The following is a 23435-nucleotide window of genomic DNA, read 5'->3' as shown; positions in this document are numbered from 1 at the left end:
ACTACTTAGCAAATAGGATCCTTAGATTTTTTCACTATTCTCCTAGCACCCACTCCAGTGCTTTTTCAAGTGCTTATCATGGGATCACTAAGTGACTACAAAAAAGCTTATGTTCTCATGGAGCTTTTCCTTGGTGGTACAGGGTGTGAAGAAAATAGACATGTGGCATTCTTTAGTGGGTACTTTGGCTCGAGAGACCAGGGAAGTGTTTTCCTAGAGGCCCAGCTATGATTTTTAATGAAAAGCAGCTCCAGTCATGCAGCGCTCAAGACCAGAAAGTTCTTTCCACACTGTCTTTCCGGAAGAACCCTCAGTTTCATTTCACTGGAGTACACAATACCCTTAGAAGGTTCTCATCCTTCCCTCAGAGGTACACCATATTCTGCCCACATCCTGGAAGCCACCTGCCACAGGAGAAGCACCTCTCCTGTCATTGATGTTTCCCCTCTGGGCTTCAATTCCAGGATGTACTTCCAAACTGTGATCTTATGCAAACCAACCACTAAACCTACATTTGGAAACTGCCCCTTGCTCCTGTCCTGATTGAAGATCAAGTTAGTCCGGTGGCCTGTTGCTCTGTAGACACTACTGAATCACCGCAGCAAAAACTAATTGTTCTATCTGTCCCACAAAACTGAGGAGGCCAATTAGGTTGTATTTAGCCTTGGGCTTCACTGGGAATTTAAAAACATGGGTTTTCTCCAAAACTCAAATCTCGCCAGCTCCAGACCCCCTCTGCTAGCACCGGCAGCACGTGCGCCGCTCCCGCGCCCCAGCCTGGGGCTGCTGCAGGCCAGCGGGTCCCGGCGAGCTGTGCGCCGAGCACGTGACCCCGCCCCCTGCCATTGGCCGGGAGGGAGGGGAGGGGCGGGGCCGCGGCGGGCGCGAGGCTACCCGCCTCACTCGACTGCGGCCTGCGGTCCCGGCGGCCGCGAGGTTCGATCTCCGCTGGGGCGGCGGCCGGCGGCGCGGGGCCGGGACGCAGCCTGTGCACGCGCACGCGCAGGCAGCAGCCACCCGGGCGCGCGCGGCGGGCGAGGCGCGCTGGACATCCTTGTCTCTGCCCAGGAGGGCGGGGGCGGGGCCTGCACGCCACACCTCCTCAGTCTCCAGCCCGGGGGCAGGGACGTGGCTGAGAGATTGTGCGGGCGGAGGGTACCGCGGGCCTGGGGCGCCCGTCGAATGAGCGGGAAATCGGGGAACACCCTCTGCTTCCCCAGGGTGTCCAATACGAAAGGGGATGGCACCTGCGGGAAAGGAGATGGGAGATGAGACGGAAGGGTCCGGGACTCCTGCGAGCCCCAGAGCCCTCATGGAACAGACCGCGTGGGGGCAAGTGAGCTCCAAGGTCCTGGGGTTCCGGTCCCGGCTGCGCCTCACGTTGCGGTGAGGGCGCACGCAAGCCCTTGCTTCTCCCTGGGCATCTGATCCCCATTCCTCGGAAAGACAAGGCTAGCACCTGCCGGCACCCGCGAGGTGCGAGGCCTCCCCTCTGGTCTGCCGCAGGATGCACCTCTCCGCCGCGGCCCGGCTCTGGGGACCCCCGGGGCTGCTCCTGACGCTCGTCCTGCACCCGACTCTGTGCGTGAGCTCCCACCGGGACTACTGCGTGCTGGGCGCGGGGCCCGCGGGCCTGCAGATGGCCTCCTTCCTGCAGCGGGCCGGCAGAGACTATGTGGTCTTCGAACGTGCGTCGGCCCCGGGCAGCTTCTTCACTCGCTACCCGCGGCACCGCAAGCTCATCAGCATCAACAAGCGCTACACAGGAAAGGCCAACGCCGAGTTCAACCTCCGCCACGACTGGAACTCCCTACTCAGCCACGATCCCCGGCTCCTCTTCAGACACTACTCCCGCGCCTACTTCCCTGACGCCGGCGACATGGTGCGCTACCTGGGCGACTTCGCAGACAGGCTGGGGCTCCACGTGCTGTACAACACCACCATCACCCACGTCACTCTAGACAAGGACCAGCGAGCCTGGAACGGCCACTACTTCATCCTGATTGACCAGAAGGGCCATACATACCAATGCAGGTAAGGGACCTGCGCCGGAGCTGGCCAGCTGCAGCTGAGGTCTTTCCCAGAGGGACACTTTGGTTACCTGGAGATGTGGGAGAAATGGGAGAAGCAGGGCATTTCTCCCACTCCTGGATCCAACTGAGGTTCTGCTTAGGCACCGTTTCTCAAGTGTGTCCTTTAAAAGTTGTGGCAAATTTCTTTCCTCTGGATTTGCCAGTCTTTGCTACTTTCATATTCACTGTGATGCTGGTGTTAAGCAGAAACAGTTTATGTGTCCCCAAAATCTATCTTAAAGAGCATTTCCTAGAACTAGTGTCCCCAGAATGCATGATGGGAAATACTGGGTCAAGTGTCCAGCCAGGGTCGGCCCAGTGGGATTTCAGAACCAAAGAGAAGTGAGAGGCCCAACAGGAAGTGCTTCCAGTGACCATTTTTAGCTTGTTTTGGCTTGAGAGTCAACTTAATATTGCCTGGGCCCCCAAAATTTGTTTAATCTTCACAAGGAACTGAGGGGGGAAGTTCACTGATCCCATTTGACAGGTGAATACCTGGGGCTCAGAGAAGTTGGGTAATTAATGCTGTGTCACACCGCTTGTATGTGGTAGAACTGCGATTTGAGCTCATATTTTTCTGACTCCAAATCCTGTGTTCCATCCGCTGCATTAGACTGCTTCTCCTTTCCTGGCCATTAGCCTTGAACTTGGCCCCAGGCAGGTGCTCAGCAGTGTTCACCTGCTCTGTTATGTAGGCCCAGCATTGCTTCTTGCCTCTCACAGCCCAGGGGCAGAAGACTGTGCTGATCTAGACTCTCACACTTCAGGCAGCTGTGCTGCAGCAGAAGGGAGTCAGTTACGAGCAGAGTGGATAAGGATCAGAAAAAAGGACCAATAGGGCTCTGTGTGCTCCTTCCACAGGCCATCCAGTTCTATTTTGAAACCACCCTGTGATCAAAGCATTCTGCAGGCCAGCAGGATCCGACTCCCAAACTGACCACTGCTGGATCCTACGCCCTTCTCCTCTCCAAAGAGCAGGACTTTGGAATCACACCCATCTGAGCACAAAGTGCTCTGCTGCTCTTAGGAACTCACAGGAGCTGCATCTCCTCACCTGGAGAGAGACCACTCAGCTCACTCCAGGCTGCTTTGAGGAGTAAACACACGCACCAGTATAGGGCCCACCACCCAAGTATTGCTTAGCAGACATTCATACCTAGGAGGCAGGTCAGGAGGGGAAACAGAATTCAGGCTCCATTTGCATCACCGGGGGAGGTGCTTCACCTGATGGCTGTGATCAACGTTAGGTTGATTTTTCAGTTGTCTCACAGTATCACTTTCTCCTCAATCAGAAAGCATAATTAAGCCTGTCGAGATGGCCCACACCTATAATGCCAGCAGCTCGGGAGGCTGAGGCAGGAAGATTGTGAGTTCAAAGCCTGCCTCAGCAACTTAGCAAGGCCCTAAGCAACTCAGAGAGACCCTGACTCTAAAAAAAATATATAAAAAAGGGTTGGGGATGTGGCTCAGTGGTTAAATGCCCCTGGGTTCAATCCCTGGTCCCAAAAACGAAAGAAAGCATAATTAATCCCCAGGATCAGTGTGATAGATGGAGCACACTGTGCAGGCATGTGTACCCCCTGGGCTGTGAGGTCTTCGAGAGGAAGGTCTTGCAGTATGGGCTGGGTCAGCAAGTGGCCGAGTGATGAGTGAGTGAGTGAATGAACGTCTGTCACCTGTTAGGAGCCTGCAGTCGGGGTGAAGCAGGTGGTTTTAACCAAGTAATCTTATCGCTGAGAGACTGCACTATCTTTCCTGTGTCCTTACCTGCAGTGTCCTCCTTGTGGCCACTGGTGTGTCAGTCCCCAACCAGGTTGACTTCCCTGGCTCTGAATACGTGGAGGGTTATGAGTCTGTGTCCGTGGATCCTGGGGACTTTGTTGGTCAGAATGTGCTGATACTGGGCCGCGGGAACTCGGCCTTTGAGACGGCAGAGAACATCTTGGGTGTCACGAACTTCATCCACATGCTGAGCCGCTCCCGGGTGCGGCTGTCCTGGGCCACCCACTACGTTGGAGACCTCAGGTATGCTGCATCCTTGTACTGAAAGCCTGTAGCAGTCCAGGATCTGTGTCACTGTAACAAAATACCTGGGGCTGGTCCACTTACAAAGAAAAGAGTTTTAGGGCTGGGGATGTGGCTCAAGTGGTAGCGCGCTTGCCTGGCGTGCATGAGGCCCTGGGTTTGATTTCAGCACCACTTAAAAATAAAGATATCGTGTCCACCTAAAACCTAAAAAATAAAATATTTTTTAAAAAAAGAAATGAGTTTTATTTAGTTCATACTTTCAAAGTGGGAAGTCCAAATGGCCTGGTATTGGCTCTGTCAAGGTCTCCCCTGCCTGTGTCACCTCACGGCAGATGTCATCAGGATCACAGGAACACAGGAGGGAGCGGTCACGTGGTGAGACGGGAAGACAGATGAGGGAAAGGGTCAGGTTTGCTAAAACTGTCTCACTAGACAGTGGCCTTCTCTAGGCTCCACCTCTGAAGGTCCCCCACCCTCCCAACATCACCACGCTGTGGGACCAAGCTCCCAACACTAGTCCTTGAGGACACGCCACTGCCCAACCCTCGCAAGCCCCAAATGTGGGAAGAACCGCCTCTCACACCCCTCCTGGCCCCGCCGGACTCACCAGCCCTCCTGAGTCCCCTCCTGTCCCCTTGCATTCTCTTGGGGCCCCAGAGCTATCAACAATGGCCTGCTGGACACCTATCAGCTGAAGTCCCTGGACGGACTTCTCGAGTCGGACCTGACAGATCTGGCCATCGTGAAGGACCACGAGGGCAGGTTCCACATCACCCTGAAGTTCTTCCTGGAGGAAACCAGCGCCAACCAGAGTGCTGATGCCATCCCCCTCCCCCAGGACGACAACGACAACTTCGCCATGCGCGTGGCCTACGACCGGGTCATCCGCTGCCTGGGCTGGAGATTCGACTTCTCCATCTTCAACCAGTGAGTCCCACGGGGAAAGAGGCGGAAGCACCTTCTGACCTCCTGGGGACACAGAGGCCACACAGTGGGCCATTGAGAGAGTTTTCAGAATGTCCCTGAAAGATCTGAGGTAGGTTCCCCTGGTTTCCCTTTCAGGACAGTGATTCTCTGTCCACTGCAGCTCCCAGATGGTCCTGAGACCCTCCATCAGGGGTCCTCCCCTGAGTGGTCAAGTGGGCGGTCAGGCCCAGACAGGGGTGAGCTTCTCCAGGGCCATGAGCACAGGCCAGGTCAACCTGGCATCTATGCTGGTCAAATCTGGGTGCCCTCGGAAGGTCACTTGATCACAGTTTGCCTCAGTTCTTTATCTCTGCCCTGGGGATACTCGTTTCCTTCTTATATGGTCATGTGAGGATTAATATAAGACAGTGCTTGGCATATGCTATATGCTCAGTAAAATGTCAGTTCCTGTCTGGCATGATGGCACACGCCTGTAATCCTGATGGCTCAGGAGGCTGAGGCAGGAGGATCTCAATTTCAAAGCCAGCCTCAGCAATTTAGGGAGACCCCGTCCCAGAATAACAAAAAAGACTATGGATGTGGTTCAGCGGTTAAATACCCCTGGGTTCAATCCCTGGTACCAAAAAAAAGTTAATCTCTGAGCTGGGTGCAGTGGTGCACACCTGTAATCCCAGTGGCTTGGGAGGCTGAGGCAGCAGGATCACAAGTTCAAGGCCCTAAGCAACTCAGTGAGACCCTGTCTCAAAATATAAAAAAGGGCTGGGGATGTAGCTTTGTGGTTCAGTGTCCCTGAGTTGAATCCTTGGCACAAAAAAATAAAAAGTTCCTTAAGTTATTCATAATGGATTTTGAAGGACTGCCCAGTGGAGCCTGGCCTGTAGAGGTTGCTACTCGGACACGTGTGAGGGTTGGCCCAGAGCATCCGCTCACTCTCTCTTGCCTTCTGGCCAGGGCACAGGAGGACAAGGGCCTGCCCAGACCCTCCTTTCCCCTCAGGTGACAGCAGCCCTCAGGTTTGGCCCAGAGCCTAGCCTTGGGCCAAGCTTGGATTGGGCTCTGTCCCTGACCTGCGTGTCCTTGATCTAAGCCCAGGTGCTTCATCTATGAGATGAAGACTTCGTCCCCACCTCCAGTGGGATGGGTGGAAAGGGCTTCCTCCACCGAGGACTGTGACTGACCCCTTTCCACTCCCAGGTCCCTCAGACTCAGCTCCGGGAGCGAGTTCAGCAAGAAGTACCCGCTGATCAGAGCCAGCTATGAATCCAAAGGCAGTCGCGGCCTCTTCATCCTGGGCACCGCCAGCCACTCGGTGGACTACCGCAAATCAGCTGGGGGCTTCATCCACGGATTCCGGTACACAGGTGAGTCCAGTGAGAGGGCCACTGTCCCCAGGCAGGACCCGTCATTATCCCTGGGGCTTATGAATACTCCAGACCTCCAGAAGCGTTAAGGGACTGTTCACCAGCAGTCAGTGGTCATGACTTCCTGTTAGGCAGCTGACCCCAGGTTTTCACGGCCTGAGGGTCTGCCTAGAAAAGTAGCAACAGATACAGCATAAAGGTGGGTGGCTCTGGGGTGGCCTGTGTTGTGCTTAAAGCCTGAGGGGTTAACAGAGTCTAACTTAAGTCAGCACAGTGGACACGCCTGTAATCCCAGTGACTCAGGAGGCTGAGGCAGGAGAATCATAAGTTCAAGGCCAACCTGTCAACTCAAGAAAGACCCTGTCTGAAAGTAAAGTAAAAATGGGGGGGAGGTAGCTCAGTGGTAGAGTCCAATCTCCAGGGCCACAAAGCATGCTAACCTGGATGGGTGGTCTTAGAGGTGACCTTACCCTGGCTGAGCACATCCCTATCATCAGAGGTGAAAAGGAGGTGACTTCTACCCGCTCAGGGCTGTCCTAAGGCTGAATAAGGTGATTCCTGGGCACCCATCAGCCAGCTGGGTAGCTCTCTCAGGCACAGGCTGCCTGCTGATAGATTGAAAGAAAAGTTGCAATCAGATTAAATACTTGTGATTCACAACTCTCAGTACTGCTAACTTGAGAGTGCACATCAAATACTAAAACATAATTTTGAAAAATAATTTGACTTATTGTACAAGAATAATGCCCAACCCAAAATTGATGCCTTGTGGTTTTAAGGATAAATGGGAACTAGACGGTGAGAGAGAGAAAGAGAAGGGGACTTCCCCTCCCTCTGCCCTCTTTTTTTTTTCCTGTGCTGGCGATTAAACCCAGGGCCCTTGGCTCTACTTGGGGCTACACCCCAGTCCTTTTTATTTTAAGACAGCGCCTCCCTAAGTTGCTGAGGCTGGCCTTGAACTTGCAATCCTCCTGCCTCAGCCTCCTGTAGTCTCTGGGGTTACAGGAATGAGCCACTAGCCAAATCCTCATTTTTCTCAAGAAAGATCTGAGGGTCAGAGTTTTGATGACTTTCTCACTGTATCTGGGGCCTGTTGTTAATGGAACTCCAGTTGCTGCATCCCCCGATTAAGATAGGTATTACTATGAAAACGATTATCACGAAGACCCAAACAGTAATGATGATATTATAACTTACGTTATAATTAGAGGCCCTGGGTTTTCATAGCTTGGCTTGAATTAAAAGGTATAGGGTGCTCCTTGCTCCTCTGATGAAGCACCAAAGAGTAGGTATAATGTGCGGGATCGCTGTGATTTCTTGAGAATAACTGACGTTGGATAAATGTGAATCTAAAAGTTGGATCCTCTTTTTAGCAGATCCCAAGTCAAATATTCATGTTGAATTGCAAATTCAAGAGAGCAGTTTCAGTTCTGCTCGGGCTTCTCCCGCCTTCTTTACCCCTTAACAGAGAAAGAAGTAGATCAAAGCCAGTTGACTGGGATATTTAACTGCTAACTAAGTTTTCCTGGGGTTTGATCCCACCAATTTAGTAAATTTTTAGCTTAAAGTGTTTGATTTGCATTCAGTGGATGTAAGATTCAGTCCAGAGTTCAGAGCAGAAGCAGCATGCTGGGCCCAGGGAAGATCAAGCCTCTTAGGTCTGGGGTGTCTCAGTGGTAGAGCACCTGCCCGCACTGGCAAGGCACTGGGCTCCATCCTAAGCACTGCTTATGAATAAAAGTCCATCAACAAAATATATATATATATATATTTAGGTGATGGAAGGAAAATGTTTCCAGCGGATGTGGCTCAGGGCCCCGGCTTAGTGTGTGGGAGTGTCTGGTGGGAGCCAGGCCACTGACATAGGCCAGGCACACGGGAGCCTTTCCACAACCGCAGAATTTATTGAATAAAATGAATCCACAAGGCCAGGTGTGGTGGCGCACGCCTGTAATCCCAGCTGCTGGGGAGGCTGAGGCAGGAGGATTGTGAGTTCAAAGCCAGCCTCGGCAAGTTAGTGAGGCCCTGTATCAAAATAAAATATAAAAAAAGGGCTGGGGATGTTGCTCAGTGGTTAAGAACCCCTGGGTTCAGTAATCCCTGGTACCAAAATAAATAAATAAATTCACAAGTCGAATCACTTTGTTGGCTTTAATTCTCATGTCCCTTTGGTAATCGGGGTCTTTTCTTCCTTTCCACTCTCGATTACTAATATGAAGTCACACTTAACAAGAGAGTAATAGGTTCCAGAATGGCTGAGAAAGGTTAAGGTGGCCACAGGGATTCAAGAGCCTTGCCCAGGGCAAAGGCAGAGAGCAGATACAAGTGAAGATTAGATCACAGCCAGAGGCCTTGCTCAGGCACAGAGCTGTGGAGGGTGAGGGCTGGGTGCAGGGTGAGGGGCTGGGTGGCAGCAGGGCAGGGTGGTGTCTAAGCAGCCTCATCAGACAGACGGGGCTGGGGCTTCACCAGAGGTCTGGTAAGAGGATGTCTCTGGTGCCTCTCCTGTTACCCTCCAGGTGAGGGTGACACCATTCAGAGGTCTGTTTGATAAGCTCCTGGGCCTGGTTTCACAGTCGTGAGCTTAATACCTCATGTGCCCATGTGTCTCTGATTTAATCCAATGAATTCACAGGCGTCACTCTGGTTTGTTTTGTTTGTTTGTTTGTTTGTTTGGTGCTGGGGATTGAATCCTAGGCCTTGGACATGAGTGGCAAGCACTCTACCAACTGAGCCATAGCCCTAGCCCTCAGGTGTCACTTATTAGCACAGTTGATTCACTTACCGGTTTGTGCCTTCTGATTGTGCTGGGCAGCCGTTTGGTAAGTTCAGCATGTCCAGTATCTGGTGGTTATCTACCCATTTGCCCAGACGTGCTACGGAGTCCCCCTGCCTTAGCCCTGAACTGATGTTCTGCACCACTCCGACGAACTCGGCCCGGGCAGTCTGTCCTCCACAACTAGGCCCTGGGTTCAATTCCTAGCACCGCAAAAAAAAAAAAAAAGTGTGTGTGTGGGGGGGGGGAGTTGTTTCATATTTTCCAGTGGAAATCTTGTTTTAATATCATTGATTGTTGGAAATATTATTAGGGTTGTGCAATAAGTTAATCATATGCAAAAATAGAAATTTAGTAATGCCTGCACAGCTGTGAATGTTTTTGTTTTGTTTTGTTTTGTTTTTGCTTTCCACCAATACTGGGGATTGAACCCAGGAGGCTCTACCCCTGAGCTACATCCCAGTCCTTTGTATTTTGAGAAGCTGATAAGCTGCCCAGGCTGACCTCAAACATGGAATCCTCCTGCCTCAACCTCCCCAGTAGCGAAGATCATAGGCAAGCACCACCGTGCCAGGCTGGCTGTGGATGTTGGTATAATAATGCTGTAATTTTTTGAGTTTTTTTTCCCCCAGTCCTGGGGATTGAACCAGGGGTGCTTAACCACTGAGCCACATCCCAGCCCTTTTTATATTTATATTTAGAGACAGGGTCTTTTTGAGCTGCTCAGCACCTCAAAACAACCTCGCTGTTGCTGTGGCTGGCTTTGAACTTGCGATCCTCCTGCCTCAGCCTCCCAAGCTTCTGGGATTACAGGTGTGTGCCACCTCACTGGGCTGTTAATTCTTGAATAATGATATATTTAGTTAAAAATCCTATGAGGGAAGCTAAATCTCTTAGGGATAATAAGGGGTAAGAACTATAGGAATTATAGTGGTACTCCGTTTCATGGTATGATAAGGATGACGTTATGGTACCTCTGACTAAGAGTTATATTATGAATACCATAGTTGTCAATATGAAATAAGTCAGCATTTTCTGAAGAATCAACCGAGGAGGGGGGACTTCATGCCTCCTCCTCCAGGTTAGAGTGGGTGGGCTCCGCTGTCGTCACCAGCTGTGGCTTGAGAATGAGTCCCTGCTCCTTGGGGCCATCAACCCCTGAATCCATGGCTGCCTCTGGAACTGGAGGGTCCAGGGGAGGCCCCACCCACAGCCTCGCGCCCCACAGACAGTGGCACTGGCAGCTCCTCGGGCTGCTGAGCGTTTGCTCTGCCGCCTGCAGCTGCTGCCTAAACCAGTTAATTTGCCATTAAAATCCCTAAGGGTCCCATTGCTGCCCCACTTGACCTTGACGGTGGTCTGGCATCCTGCTGCCCTTCCCACCTGGCAGGGAGAGGTCATCGTGCCTTGCAGTCCATTCCCAGATGATGTGTCGCCAGGAAGGAGCTGGAGGGCTCCGGCTGTCTGAACACCATCCCGGCTGCCAGGCCTCACCATCCCACATGCGCTGCCACCCATTCCCGCCGTCCTGGCCACCACTGCCCAGCCCTCTTGCTTCCTCTGTCCCCATTTTTCCATGCACTTCATCCTCAGCCGCATGAAACAGATCCTGTTAGTTCAACTCCATTTTCCGGATGAGAAAACTGGCACACAGAGAAGTCAAGTAACCTGCCCTTAGCCACCCAGCCAGGGGATGGCAGAGTGGGCTTCACATCCATACCCGCTGACTCTAAAGCCACACCTAGGCAGTAAGCTTCAGGCAGGTGGGAAGCAGTCCTGGGTGCACAGGCAACTGACCACTGTCCCCAAGCAGCTGACAGCTCTCCCGGGGGTGGGACAGTGGTAACCCCGTGGGATCGGTCCAGACCTTGCCATCATTCCGCTGAGAAACTGTCCCAAGGGAAGCAAAAGACAGCAAGGCAGCAGGACGTGATGGACGACAGAGACACCAGACGGATGCTGGGTGGGACTCCACAGCCATCCGCTCCCTCCTGAGCGCTGTCCAGGCCGTCCCCGCGGCCTCGCTGGCCCGCCCTCCAGGGCTGTGGTGCCCGCGGGAACTGCCTTTCGCTAAGCACAGACCTCGGCCTCCTGGGCTCACAGTTCCTGGGCTCCCTTCCCTCTGGACACTTCTGGAGCCTCTGCAGGGCTGGTGCCCACGGTGTCATGGTGTCCCCCACCCCTTCCCACGCGGCCACTGCTGGCACTGCACCTGGCACTACTACGGGCTTCGCCTCCCCAGGCCTCGGGCCGCAGCCTCCACCCCCCCCCCAGCTCTGGCTGCTCCCCTCTCCACCCTCAGCTCAGCCACTGCGCCTCAGGAGCCAGGTCCTGGAGCCGGACTCCTCCCGGCTCGTGGCCACCCGGCTCCTCCACGCAAGCCCTGTTGGTGCCTGGCCTTCACTCTCTGGGGCATTTGCTGGTCAGCTGTGGGGGAGCAGGTGTCTGTGTGCAGTGCTCCTCCCAGGACACTCGGCCAGCAGCCCCAGGGAAAGGAAGCCCCTCCCTGTCACTTAGCTACCAGCTGCTCCTGCACCCTGTGTAGAGATAAGAGCGCCTCAAAATAGCGCTAGAGGCAGGGGTGCGGGAGAGGCGCCATCCAGGCTTTCCAGGTGGGCGGCTCTGGTGGGAACGGGCTGGAGGGCAGCGAGGCTCTGGGTCTGGGTTGGGCTCCTCAAGTGAGGTGACAGTGCAGGGACTTCCACTGCGAGGGCCTCAGGCAGAGGTGGACAGACCCAGGCTTGTAGCCCCCACCTGGCCTCACCCATTCTTCTGCCTGCTCACCCCAGGGGATGCCCCTGAGTGGCGTCCCTGTCCGTCCCCATGTGTGCATGGCCACAAGCAGAGAACAATTACTGTTTGGAACTTGACCCAAACCTTTGCTGCCCCCACTCCGCCCGAAGGCCTGCACCTCCCGCAGAATGAACACAGATACGATCTGCAGTGTCACAGGCTCTTCCTCCCTCTGGCCCTTTCAGTGCGAGCCGTCCACCGGCTGCTGGAGCATCGGCACCATGGCGTGGCCTGGCCCTCCACCGAGCTGCCCATCACACAGCTCACCAACGCCATCATCCGGCGCGTGAACGAGGCCTCGGGGCTCTACCAGATGTTCAGTGTGCTGGCTGATGTCATCCTGCTCAAGGAGTGAGTAGCTCGCCTGCCCCCCCCCAAGGCTTCACCCACGCACCCTGCAGCACACTGCCGCCCAGTCTGTCTGTGGGGGAGCCCAGCTCTTCCCTCTTAAAATGAGTCGGGGTGGGGTGGGGCGGGGAAGTGGAGTCAGACAGTTGGTCCTGGGCGTGAACTCTGGGTTTATCCTTTTGCTGTGTGACTTCAGGCAAGTTAGTTAACCTAACTGAACCTTTTTTGCAAAATGGGGATGATCATCTTACAGGGGTAAAGGAGGAGGTCAAAGTCACTGGTGGAAACCCTTCGGCACCAAGGTGCAGAAACAGGGCACCCCTGGGAGGTCGGTCCCCAGCATCGGAGTCAGAGTTCCCACACTCCGGCCAGGACCCACTCGGTCCAGGTGGTTATCCATCAAGAACAAGCAGCAGAGCACTGAGGACCGTGCCTCAGAGGACACCTCGCAGAGCACCCAGGGAGCCGCCTGGAGGGGCAGCTGGGGAGGGGACCGGGGAGGGGAGCAGGGGAAGAACTTCTGGCCCCTGGATCGGAGCGTGGCCAAGTCCAGGGACGCGCACTCAGCACAGCCCACGTGGCCCTCGACCGCCCCCTTTCACCTGGACACCCAGCCTGTGGGCAGATCCCCGAGCGCCGCCCGCCTTCAGCAGTGTCCAGAACCCGATGGCTCTGGCTGGCTGCCCCATCTGCTGAGGTACCGCCGCTGGTAACCTGGGCTGTTTTCCACGCAGTGGCCAGAGGGGCCCCTCGAGAGGAGGTGGCTGATGCCTTCTCGGCTGCACTGTTGGCCCAGGGAGACCGAGTGCCCATCACCGAGCGCTCGGCTCCCTGCTGCCCGACCCCTCCTGCTCTGTGGCCCAATCCCCGAGCTCCCAACTAGCTCAGGGCGGCCACTCCCTTCCGGCCTGTAGGGCTCTTCCCTCCAGTGTGCACTTCAAGGTGTGGAGTGTTCTGGAATCTCTCCGAGGTCTGTGACAGAGTGGTGGTCACAGCAGGCTCACACGGGTGTGTGCAGGCTGGTGCTCCGTGGTAGGGCACTCGCCTGACACGTGGGGGCCCTGGGTTCCACCCCAGCACCAGACAACAAGGAGAGCCAGCCAGAGTGGCCACCACTGCGCTGGCACTGTGGGGAAGGGCCATGTGGCCAGGCAGCCGTGCCCACACCTGTCCCCGGCCACAGCTCTGAGCCCCGTGTTGCCCCCCAGGAACGCCTCGGCCTTCGAGTACCTGGAGGAGTTCCCCATGCAGATGCTGGCCCAGCTGGAGACGCTCACCGGGAGGCCGGCCAGGCACGGGCTCTTCGTGGTCAACATGGAGTACGGCAAGAACTTCTCTGGGCCCGACAAGGATGTCTTCTTTTATGACCGGTCGGTGGGGCACACCGAGGACGCCTGGCTGTCCAACTTCCTCCACCCTGTCATCTACTTCTACAGACGCCTCCCCACCGGTGAGCGGGCACTCGCCACAATTCATTCCTCCCAGCGCTCCTTCAGCTGACAGGGGACCCTCGGGGACTCTGCCCAGAGACCTGGCCGAGGCAGAAGGTCTGAGAAAATTGCCATTTCCAGATTCTAGCACACACTGTGACCTGCATAGGCCACGCTGGAGTGTCATGATCCACCAAGCCCCACACAGGAAGAGGGGCACTGTCATACCAGTGTCTCCAAAGGACAATGACCACAGTGGGTGAGGGGCTGTAGGTGGCATGTTAGAAGGAACAGGGCAAGGAACTGGAACTGACTAGCACAGGACCGAAAGAGCTGGGCCAAGTCTATCCTTTCATTGCTGTGTGACATTGGACTGCTACTGAACCTCTCTGAGCCTGGCTTGTCTGTAAAATGGGGATGACAGTAGTCCCCTCCTGGTAGGATTGCATGAGGACACATCTGACGACTCACCTGGAATGGCAGCAGCTCTGGCGCGGCTTAGCTCCAGTAAACAGGCAGCCTGGGGAACGTGGCTTATCCTTCCTAGCTCGAAGGGCTCCAGAGAAAGAGGGAGGCCAGCTAGGCCTGTTCCCCAGGGCAGGTGGTGCCAGCAGGGGGAGGAGCACTGAGAGTTAAAGCTGCCCGAGGCTGCGGCTGGCCTCTGGAGAAGGTGCCCGCACCGGGCTGGCCGGGCCTGGGCTCAGCAGGCTCCTCACCGGGGGTCCCCGGGTGGGAGGCTGGACCAGCGAGCCCTAGACCCTTTCATCGCGGGGCTCCGAGCCTCTCGGGGAAGGACGGCTGGGAAGGGGCCTCAGTCCAGGGAGGGGGCGGACACCAACCTTGAGCTGCGGGTCCTGGCGCTGCCCTCGGGGGCCACAGTGACGATCCAGTTCCTCCCGCTCTGTCAGCCCTCCTCCTGGAGCCAGCCCACAGCCCTCGCAGGCGTGGATGGGAGCGCGGGAGGTGGGGGACACTGCGTGGCCAGCCTGGCCCTGACCCCCGCCTCCTCCACAGAGCAGGAGGTGAGGTTCCGCCCCGCACAGTGGCCCCTGCCGCGGCCCACAGCCATCCACCACGTCGTGGAAGACTTCCTGACCGACTGGACCGCGCCCGTGGGACACATCCTGCCCCTGCGGCGCTTCCTGGAGAACTGTCTGGACACCGACCTGCGGAGCTTCTACGCAGGTGACGCAAAGGGACCAAGGTGGAGGTGCAGGGACCGCCAGGGAGACCAGGGGCCCAGAACTCCAGAGCCCGTGCCCATAGGGGGTGGGCAAGGTGTTCCCTGCAGCCCCCTCCCAGGACAGTGCTTCCCAAAATACAGCTAGACCGGCAGGGAAAGAAGGCAGCTCCCCAGAGCCCAGACTACAAAACACACCGACTGAGCGGGGCTGGGCCCCCAAGTATCACCGCACACAGTGGGGTGGGAGAGCCCTGTGTAGAGGCCCTCAGCCAAAGCTTGGATCTCGGGGTGAACAGGCAACAAACACTCCACGGAGGGAAAGAGGAGATTGTGGCTCAGTAGTTAAGTACCCCTGGGTTCAATCCCCGTACCAAAAAAAAAAAAAATATATATATATATATATATATATAATTTATATGTTATATAATTTACATGTATATATTTATTTTGTATATTTATATATTACAGAATTTACATATTATATATTTATATATTATAAAACACATACTTATATATAAATATGTATTTTTAACTGATAATCTGGACATATGTAGATGCACAAGGTTAATTCACAGAGCCAGAGTCAAACACCCTTGAAGAACTGGCAGTCTTGGAGTTCTCAGCTTTGATCAGACTCTGATTCCTGAAATTATATCAGAGGTTCGAGTCCTTGGCTCCAAATGCCTGTCGGTCTCCTGAGATTTCCAGACTCCACAAAAATGCCGTCTGTGTTAGTGGCACGTTCCCACCTTGACTGTGGGCCCCTCCAATAGGCCATGCCAGGCCATCGGGCTCCCACCTCCCTCTCTAGACAGTTCTGGACAGGGCAAGCCACTGAGCCACTGCCTTGAACTGGGAGGACTCCTCCTGGAGACGGCTAGCGGGCAGATGCGGCTCCTCTCTGCCCCGCGCCCCCAGCTGTCCAGCAGCTGCTAGCTCTGGCCTCCAGCTGCTGGGCGTCCGGGCCCACCACGCCTTGCAGAGGGGGTGACATCAGCAGAAGGTTGTGCTGGAGAGATAGCCACCTCACTGTCCTCTGTCCTCCCTGGCACCAGCTCTCTTCCCTGTTCAGAGAGGACTATCTACTTGTCCTGCCGGAGTCCCCTGGTAGAATTCAGAGAGTCAGAGGGACACCATGGGGCCCCTGTCAGCCTGTTTGCCCCAGGAGCCCCACAGTGTCCCCTGTTACATACCCCCTACGTGAGATGAGGGGGCCTGGGAGGTGGAAGGCTTCTCCGCAGCTGCAGGAGGTCTCGACCCTCCATGTCCCAGCCTGTCGCCAACTCCCCAGAAGACCCAGCCGACATCCACCTTATCTCTCCTGAGCTTTCAATCAGAGCAAGCCCCACTTCTCTTCAGGACACACGTTCCAAAACCCCCAGGGGATGCCTGAAACCATGGATAAAACCAAACCCTTGACCTGCAGTGCATGGTGTGGGCTCAGTCATGTCTGGGGCCTCGCTGAAGTCTTCACATAGGCTCGATGACTTTGGGTGCAAAATGTTGATGTCAGTTGGAACAAGTTTCCTGCTCATGTCACCCACCCGCTTGTGTCATGCCCTTCCATCCTAGCACGCACAAGGCACTGTGGCATGACTTTTGAAGCTTGTAGTCAACAGAATCACCAGCATGAATTTCTTTCCCATCACAATTTCACAGATAGAAAATGTGTTCCTATCATAGATTTTAGCAACCACGGCATGTGATTTTTTTTTTGTCTTATTAAGTCTAGAACAGTCATCTTTTCACTGAAAAGAAGTATTTTACAGCTTCTTTTCAGCACATCCAAATTGCTACCATGATTATTCTCATGTTTGGGAGGCATTATCAAGTAAGGGTTACCTAAACACCAGCACTGAGATACTGCCACTGTCATCTGATAATCACAATAACTAAGTAAGTAACAGGCAGGTAGTATATACCATGTGTATACACTGGTCAAAGGCAGGATTTCCATCCTAGGCAGGACAGAATATTTTATCTTTTTTGTCCCCACAGTGTTTAGACAGAACTTCGCATGCAGTATTTGCAACTCAAATACTGTTGCAGGAGGCTTCAGCTCGCAATTCCACTGAATTCCCACCACATCCAAGCAAGTCTCCAGAAGAGAAGGCTGAGGGTGTGCTCAAGGGGAATGAGCTCCTGCCCTAGTTGTCGATGGACCTTTATTTTTTTTATTGATACATGGTGCTGAGAATCAAACCCAGTGCCTCACACAAGCTAGGCAAGTGCTCTACCACTGAGCCACATCCCCAGCCCCCCAGTCATTTCTGTGGTTGGCTTTGACCTTGGAGCCTTGTTCTCCCAAAAGGTCAAGGCAGCCTCCTGTTTTCGTATCCTCATGGAAAGTCATGATCCATGACTACCCAGGTTGTGTGTGAGGCACCCAGAAAGGTCAGACAGCAGTTTCAAGGGATGCAAGGTCCTGAGCGAGCCCCACTGTGGTGCCCCGGCCCCCCAGCTTTCCCTTCCTGCACCTCTCCTCACCCTCCAGCCTGACTCCCAGCCCGACTCCTCCTCCTTCTGCTTTCGTGCAGAGTCCTGTTTCCTGTTCACCCTGACGCGCCAGAAGCTGCCCCCGTTTTGCCAGCAGGGGTACCTGAGAATGCAGGGGCTCATGGGCACCGAGAGCCTGCGGCGGCATGGCGTGGAGAGTGGGCTCCTGCAGGACTATGCCACCATGGACGAGCCCCTGGAGGACAGCAGCCAGCAGCCTGGGGAACACGGGCCAGAAGGTCACCGCCTGTCTCGGGGGCCTCCACACCCGTCCCTTGACAGCAACAAGGAGGAGCTCTGACAGTCCTCCTGGGCTGTGGGCACCGCGGCCAGGCCTCCCCACAGGCCACGGTCAGCCCTCTCTCCCCGCAGTCCCCTCCACTGATGCATGACGGCCCAAGGCCACTCAGGCCTTGCCAGGTTGACACCAGAGCCACCCGCAGAGCCAGCAGCAGTGGGGCTGCTGCAGCACCACGGTCCCCCTGGCCTGGTCCCTGGTGCCCAGGAAGCGGGGTGAGGAGAAGGGCATCCTCTGCTGGTGTGAGCTGCCTTCTAACGCCGAGCTCTTCCAGCTGGACCGTCACTGAGTGCCAGGCTGGCCCACTCTGTCCCCTTCAAGGGCCCACCTGCTCCTTTCCCTTCACTCTTGTGACAGGTCCAGAGCCCACCTGGGACCCTTCATGGTGAAACCCACCCTCGTTGTCATCAGCGTTTCTGGAGGCACTTATCTTCAGGCGCCCTGAGGGTTTGCATGGCGGAGAGAAGTCCCTGCAAGGCCACCTGGTGCTGAGCTGTGGCTCTCCCAGGGTCAGGGTCATGCCCCAGCCGCTCTGCATCCTGTGTCCTGATCCCCACCCCTCCCCTGGCCTCTGGCGTCCTGAAGCACACCTTGCTTGGACCCGCCCCTGCCCAGTATAGTGAAGCTGTTTTGCACCTGTCACATGCACCAGGGGACATGAGCAGATGCCCCTGGGTGGCAGCAATGGTGAGTCATTCCTGGTTCCCTTAACTCTGCAGCTGCTCTTGTCCCTCGTCACTGGGTGCCCTTCGGGGGTTTCTCTCGTTCCTGAGGCAAGGCCTGCGCCTGAGCCTGGTGGTCACTTTCTCAGGGCTGCTCACGAGTTCTTCATGCGGCCATTGAAAATTCCAAAGCCCCTTCCTGGGCTCCCCCTCTTCCCCTCCTGGCTAGTTCCAAAGCCCCTTAGCCACTGTCCTAGCTGTATGCTCAGTCACCTCCTGTCCCTGGCAGAGTTCCAACACTGCAAGTCCCACACTTCGCCCACAGCAGGGTGACTGTCACCCCCATGATCCTACCTGGGACAGTTTGCACAGCACTGAAGCTCGCGAATTAAGGGTTTTTCCTGAATCCCAGGTGTGGTGTTCACTGAATTTCACACAGATCTGAGGCAAGCCCACGTAGGACCCTGTGGTCCCCCCTGCCTTTTCCAAGTCATGCTTTAAATGAGTCTTTTAAATGGGGCTGTGCCCAGTGTCCAATCCTGTTCCCGAAGCCCTGGGGCTAGCTGAGCCACTTGTTCAATAACAGTTTGAGGTGCCGTAACAAGTGGTTGGCGACGCCTCGACATGTGACATCTGTTGCTGCCTTCATCTGCCAAGTCAATCATCCCACCAAAATATCAGCCAGCCTTATTTGCTTTTAAGAAGGCAGGATTCCATTCTTGCTCAGTTGATTGGCGATGTCTTCTCTGGTTTTCTTGATTTTAATGAAGATCACTGTGGCATTTGCCGAATCCCCCAGCTGACGGTCACAGCGGTCCCTGCCCCTTCCCTTGGCCTGCCTCTGGTGCCTGTGGCCTCGGGGTGCCATGTGCAGGTGGCTGCTGCCTTCCTGTGGTGTTAGAGAACATTTTCTTTTTTCTTCTGTTTCTGTCTTGGTTTCTGGTACTGGGGGTGAACCCTGGCCTGGAGTAGGTGAGCACACACCCCACCACCCAGTTCCCCACCCCCGGGCCCAGGTGGGTTTCTAACATTGCCCTGGCTCTGCGAATGGACGTCTTCTATGAGCTTGAGTGTAAGGACAGCGAGTGCTGTCACCCTCCAGCACGGCCAGCTCCCTGGGTGTGGATGAAATGGATTCACATTTCCACTTTTATACCTCGATTCATTTTTTTGGCAAGTCTGAGCAGCACAGGAGTAGAGCTTCTGCAGCTGGACCAAGTTCCTCTTTTAACTGAGGCCTGACTTCAATAATTCCTCCTTTTTTTAATATAAAGTTATTGGTGCAAAACAGATGAGCCAGTGAAACAATCTAGCATACGTAAATGTTTTCGATAAGAGGTGATTTTAAAAGGAACCCTGCCATACGCAGGGCACACCTGTAATCCCAGAGGCTCGGGAGGTTGAGACAGAAAGACCTCAAGTTTGAGGCCAGCCTCAGCACCTAATGAGGACCTGTCTCAAGGACTGAGGATGTGGCTCAGTGGTTGAGCATCCCTGGATTCAATCCCTGGTGCCATAAATAAATTTAAAAACAGAAAGGGCTGGGGATGTAGCTCAGTGGTCAGGTGCATCTGGATTCAGTACCTATTAATTAAAGAAAGGGAATCAGTGCTGGAGATGTGGAGGGTTTTCCCAGCAGGCACAAGGCCCTCGTTCCATTCCCCCTCAAGGAAAAAAAAAATCACAAATCAATGAAAAGGATCGTGCAGGACCATGCCATGAATAATTTTAGCCCAACTGGTTTGTAGTTTCTGGGGAGTTTTGTTTTAGACCCCTCTGTCACACTGAACTACAAATTAATTCCAGATGAACCTTTGAAGCCATATAAAAACTCAGGTTGAGGACTTTTCCAGTTCAGAAGTAGGAGAAATGAATTTCCAGAGAAAGAGGTTTAACACTCCCAGGACCCGCCGCCAGCCCCTGCTGGTTAATGTGATTAAAGAAAATGGTAAAAAGGCAAAATAGTACGGGCAAAAATAATCACACTGGAATAAACACATTAAAATCAACGTATTTATTACACAAGAATGGTGGACAGCGGGAGAAACGTGAAGCCAGGTGGACTCTTACTGGCTCCTGAAATGTGGAAAGACTGCGGAGCCCAGAGCACGCGTCACACAGTTAAGTGAAAAGAAGCAGGAGGTGAAGTCGCTTTGGCCACCCGCCTGTAACTGAGTAAAGCAGGATGGCTCCGCCCAGGGGCCTGGGGACAGAGCGTCCCCAAGGACAGCCATGTTACCTCTGGGTTTGAAGACGTAGGTGGGGTTCGGGCTTGTTTCCTTTCTCTGCTTTGTTCAAATTTGTGATTATGATCATAGTGAAATAAATTAATTTTTGAAAAAGAATCTCTGGCTTTTTGAAATTTAGAATTGCCAGGGATGAGCAGACACGGAGCCCTTCCCAGAGGACATGTTCCCTTCTTGGCCCGGTGGTGCCAGGGGCAGTGTCCTCTAGCAGGAGCTACTACTTCCTCCCTGGTGGGGAAGAGACCGCAGCAGGTGCCAGGGCGAAACATGCTCCGCCAAAGAAGCGAACTGTAAGTGCCGGGCAGGGGACACTGGGCTGACTCGGCACAACCAAGGTCCTAAAAGACAGAGAATGAAAAATAAAAGTCTTCCCTCTGTGGGGACCTCCTGGTTTAGTCTCCAGTGTATTGTAGAACCCCGAATTCCTTTTGCCTCTAGGATGTGGTGGTGCATACCTGTAATCCCAGCAACTCGGGAGGCTGAGGCAAGAGGCCAGCCTCAGCAAATTAGCAAAACCCTGTCTCAAAATAAAAAACTGTAGTAATAAATAGGGCCGGGGGGCTGGGGCTCAGAGGTTGAGTGCTCGCCTAGCATGCGTGAGGCACTGGGTTTGATCCTTAGCACCACATAAAAATAAAGGTATGTGTTCTCCTACAACTAAAAAATAAAAGTCTTGGGGCTAGGGTTGTGGCTCAGTGGCAGAGCGCTTGCCTCACAAATGTGAGGCACTGGGTTCGATCCTTAGCACCACATAAAAATAAATAAACAAAATATATTGTGCCCATGAATAACTAAAAAAAATTTTTTTAAAAGTCTTCAAAAAAATTTTTTTAAAGGGCTAGGGGTGCAGCTCAGTGGTAGAGCACCCCCGGGTCTAGTTTCCAGCACCCAAAATAAAGAAAATGATAAAAAGGGACCTGCAGCCCTGAGCCAGGACCACTCAGCCAAGCCACTCCCAGATACAGAGCTACAGGGACTTTGAGAAATCAATGTTTGCTGTTCACGTGTTAAATGGGGTCATGTGTTACTTACTCAGCAATAACTATTCCATGCACTGAATAATTAGACTCGCCACAACTACATGAGGAAGACAGAACTCTCCCATCCTACAGATGAGGAAACCAGGCCAGAATGGTTGCACAGAGGACAGTGGTGGGTCCACAGAAAATGCACCATCTTCCAGTCAGGGGCCATCCACTTACTGACGGCAGCCTGCTCCTCGTCACCCTCTGATGGGTCCTTCCTGTGGACACTGGGTGACAAAAAGTTAAGAGATCAATTCTCAAACCCAGGAACATATGTGGTTCCCACAAGAGCACAGAGAAGTTATCAAAATGAAATGCTGATTATACAACAGGTGCCTCCCTCAGAAGGAGAATCAGGTGGGGTGCAGCTTAGCATGCATGAGGCCCTGGGTTCCCTCCCCAGCACCAAACAACAGCAAGGAGAGAGAATTCATCTACTCTGTCAACCCAGAGATCCCGACAGAAGCAGGGTGGGATGACCTGGGGTGGGAGCAGGGAGGGATGACCTGGGGTGGGAGGGGAGCCCTGGAGTCTGGGTGTTGGCCTCAGCACTGTCCGCTCTGCAGCCAGCTCCATCAGCCCCAAATTGGATCCTTCCCTCAAAAATCAGCCATGACAGCATCATTTCACCACAGATGCTTATTTTTTAAATATGGTGAAAGTGCTGACTGGATAAAGATTTTTGTCAGACTGCAGACTTTAAAAAAGCATTTAATTCAATCTGGCATCCCAGACGGAATATAAATCTGCTACAAAGTGAAGTTGATGGGCAAATGTGAGATGCTCCAGCCCAAGTATTTTGTCCAAATGCATCACACAACCAATCCACGGAGCCCGAAATAAAAAATAGCACGAACAGATGTACCTAAGCAGAGAAGAAAGGGACAGCAGGCTCTCCCGTCTCGCTCCTGTCTCCATTCTGCATCAACAAGCCTGAGACGCCAACTCTTCTGGAGAAGCCCCAAGCTTGGTGCTCACTGCACAATCTTCCAAGTATCATGGGCTTTCTCAGCCTATTGAAGATGTTACCATCTCAGACCCAGTCTCTCAAATTGTCCAAATCATCAAAAAATAACTGGGTGCAGGAGAGCCCCACTATAAGAAAAAGACGACAAAGATGTATCTAAATATTCAGTGTGGGGCTGGGGACACAGCCCAGTTGGTAGAGTGCTTGCCTCACATGCACAAGGCCCTGGGTTCAATTCTAGCACCCTGGGGGGGGGGGAAACAAAACATTCAGTGTGTTGTAATCTCTCAATGTTGTATAGAAATAAAACAATGGCAGCTAGGTGCAGTGAAGCTTGTAATCCCAGCAACTCGGGAAGCTGAGGCAGGAGGACTTCAAGTTTGAGGCCACCAGCCTCAGCAACTTATGGAGACCCTCAGCAATTTAGCAAGACCCAGTTCTCAACATAAAAAAATAAAAAGGGAAATATGATATATCAAGAACTATGTAATGTTTTGAATAACCAACAATAAAAATTTTAAAAAAATAAAAAATAAAAAGGGCTGGGAATGTAACTCAGTGATAAAGCACCCCTGGGTTTAATACCCAATACCAAAAAAAAAAAAAATGACTACATTATGGATCAAAGGACATTAGGCAGGAGAGGACACTCCTCTTACTGTAAACTCAAATCTTGTCTTTTTGCAGGTGGGAGTGATAACCAGGTGCAGTGGTACATATCCATAATCCTGGCCACTCAGGAGGCCAAGACAGGAAGATCACAAGTTAGAGGCCAGCCTGGGCAACTCAGCAAGACTTTATCTCAAAACTTCAAAAATGCTGG

The 23435-nt window shown here is 53.6% G+C and overlaps 1 protein-coding gene and 1 long non-coding RNA gene across 4 annotated transcripts; one reads left to right on the top strand and one right to left on the bottom strand.

Moving 5' to 3' along the window:
* Nucleotides 1-1011: 1011 nt before the first annotated feature.
* Nucleotides 1012-20719, top strand: Foxred2 (FAD dependent oxidoreductase domain containing 2). Of its 3 annotated transcripts, none has more exons than XM_046429335.2 (9): nt 1012-2034; nt 3846-4097; nt 4758-5027; nt 6222-6388; nt 12143-12308; nt 12559-12693; nt 13514-13755; nt 14755-14920; nt 17456-20719. In XM_046429335.2, exons 1-9 carry the CDS (start codon nt 1508-1510, stop codon nt 17691-17693), a joined length of 2163 nt encoding a protein of 720 aa, XP_046285291.1. In that variant the 5' UTR covers nt 1012-1507; the 3' UTR covers nt 17694-20719. The 3 variants fall into 3 exon arrangements, with proteins under 3 accessions (XP_046285291.1, XP_046285290.1, XP_046285292.1); XM_046429334.2 differs by having other exon boundaries at nt 1014-2034; nt 14750-14920; XM_046429336.2 differs by lacking the exon at nt 12559-12693 and having other exon boundaries at nt 1018-2034; nt 14750-14920.
* LOC124082848 (uncharacterized) lies at nt 20374-22819 on the bottom strand. Its single transcript, XR_006848508.1, has 3 exons — nt 22511-22819; nt 21653-21872; nt 20374-20958 (listed from the first exon to the last, which is right to left on the bottom strand). It is a non-coding gene; the product is annotated as an uncharacterized LOC124082848 (long non-coding RNA).
* Between the last annotated feature and the right edge of the window lie 616 nt (nt 22820-23435).

This window comes from Marmota monax, unplaced genomic scaffold, assembly GCF_021218885.2.
Source record: "Marmota monax isolate L192 unplaced genomic scaffold, Marmota_monax_Labrador192_F-V1.1 WCK01_AAM20220418_F8-fsc00051, whole genome shotgun sequence".
Classification (NCBI taxonomy): domain Eukaryota; kingdom Metazoa; phylum Chordata; class Mammalia; order Rodentia; family Sciuridae; genus Marmota; species Marmota monax.
This window is presented reverse-complemented; position numbering and strand designations above follow the sequence as displayed.

Excerpts from the sequence above, each read along its gene's own strand:
- Foxred2 (XM_046429334.2), top strand. The coding sequence starts at position 1,508 with ATGCACCTCTCCGCCGCGGCCCGGCTCTGGGGACCCCCGGGGCTGCTC. Across the intron at positions 6,389-12,142 it reads CCACGGATTCCGGTACACAG|TGCGAGCCGTCCACCGGCTG; the intron begins GTGAGTCCAGTG and ends TGGCCCTTTCAG. Across the intron at positions 13,756-14,749 it reads CTACAGACGCCTCCCCACCG|AGCAGGAGGTGAGGTTCCGC; the intron begins GTGAGCGGGCAC and ends CCTCCTCCACAG.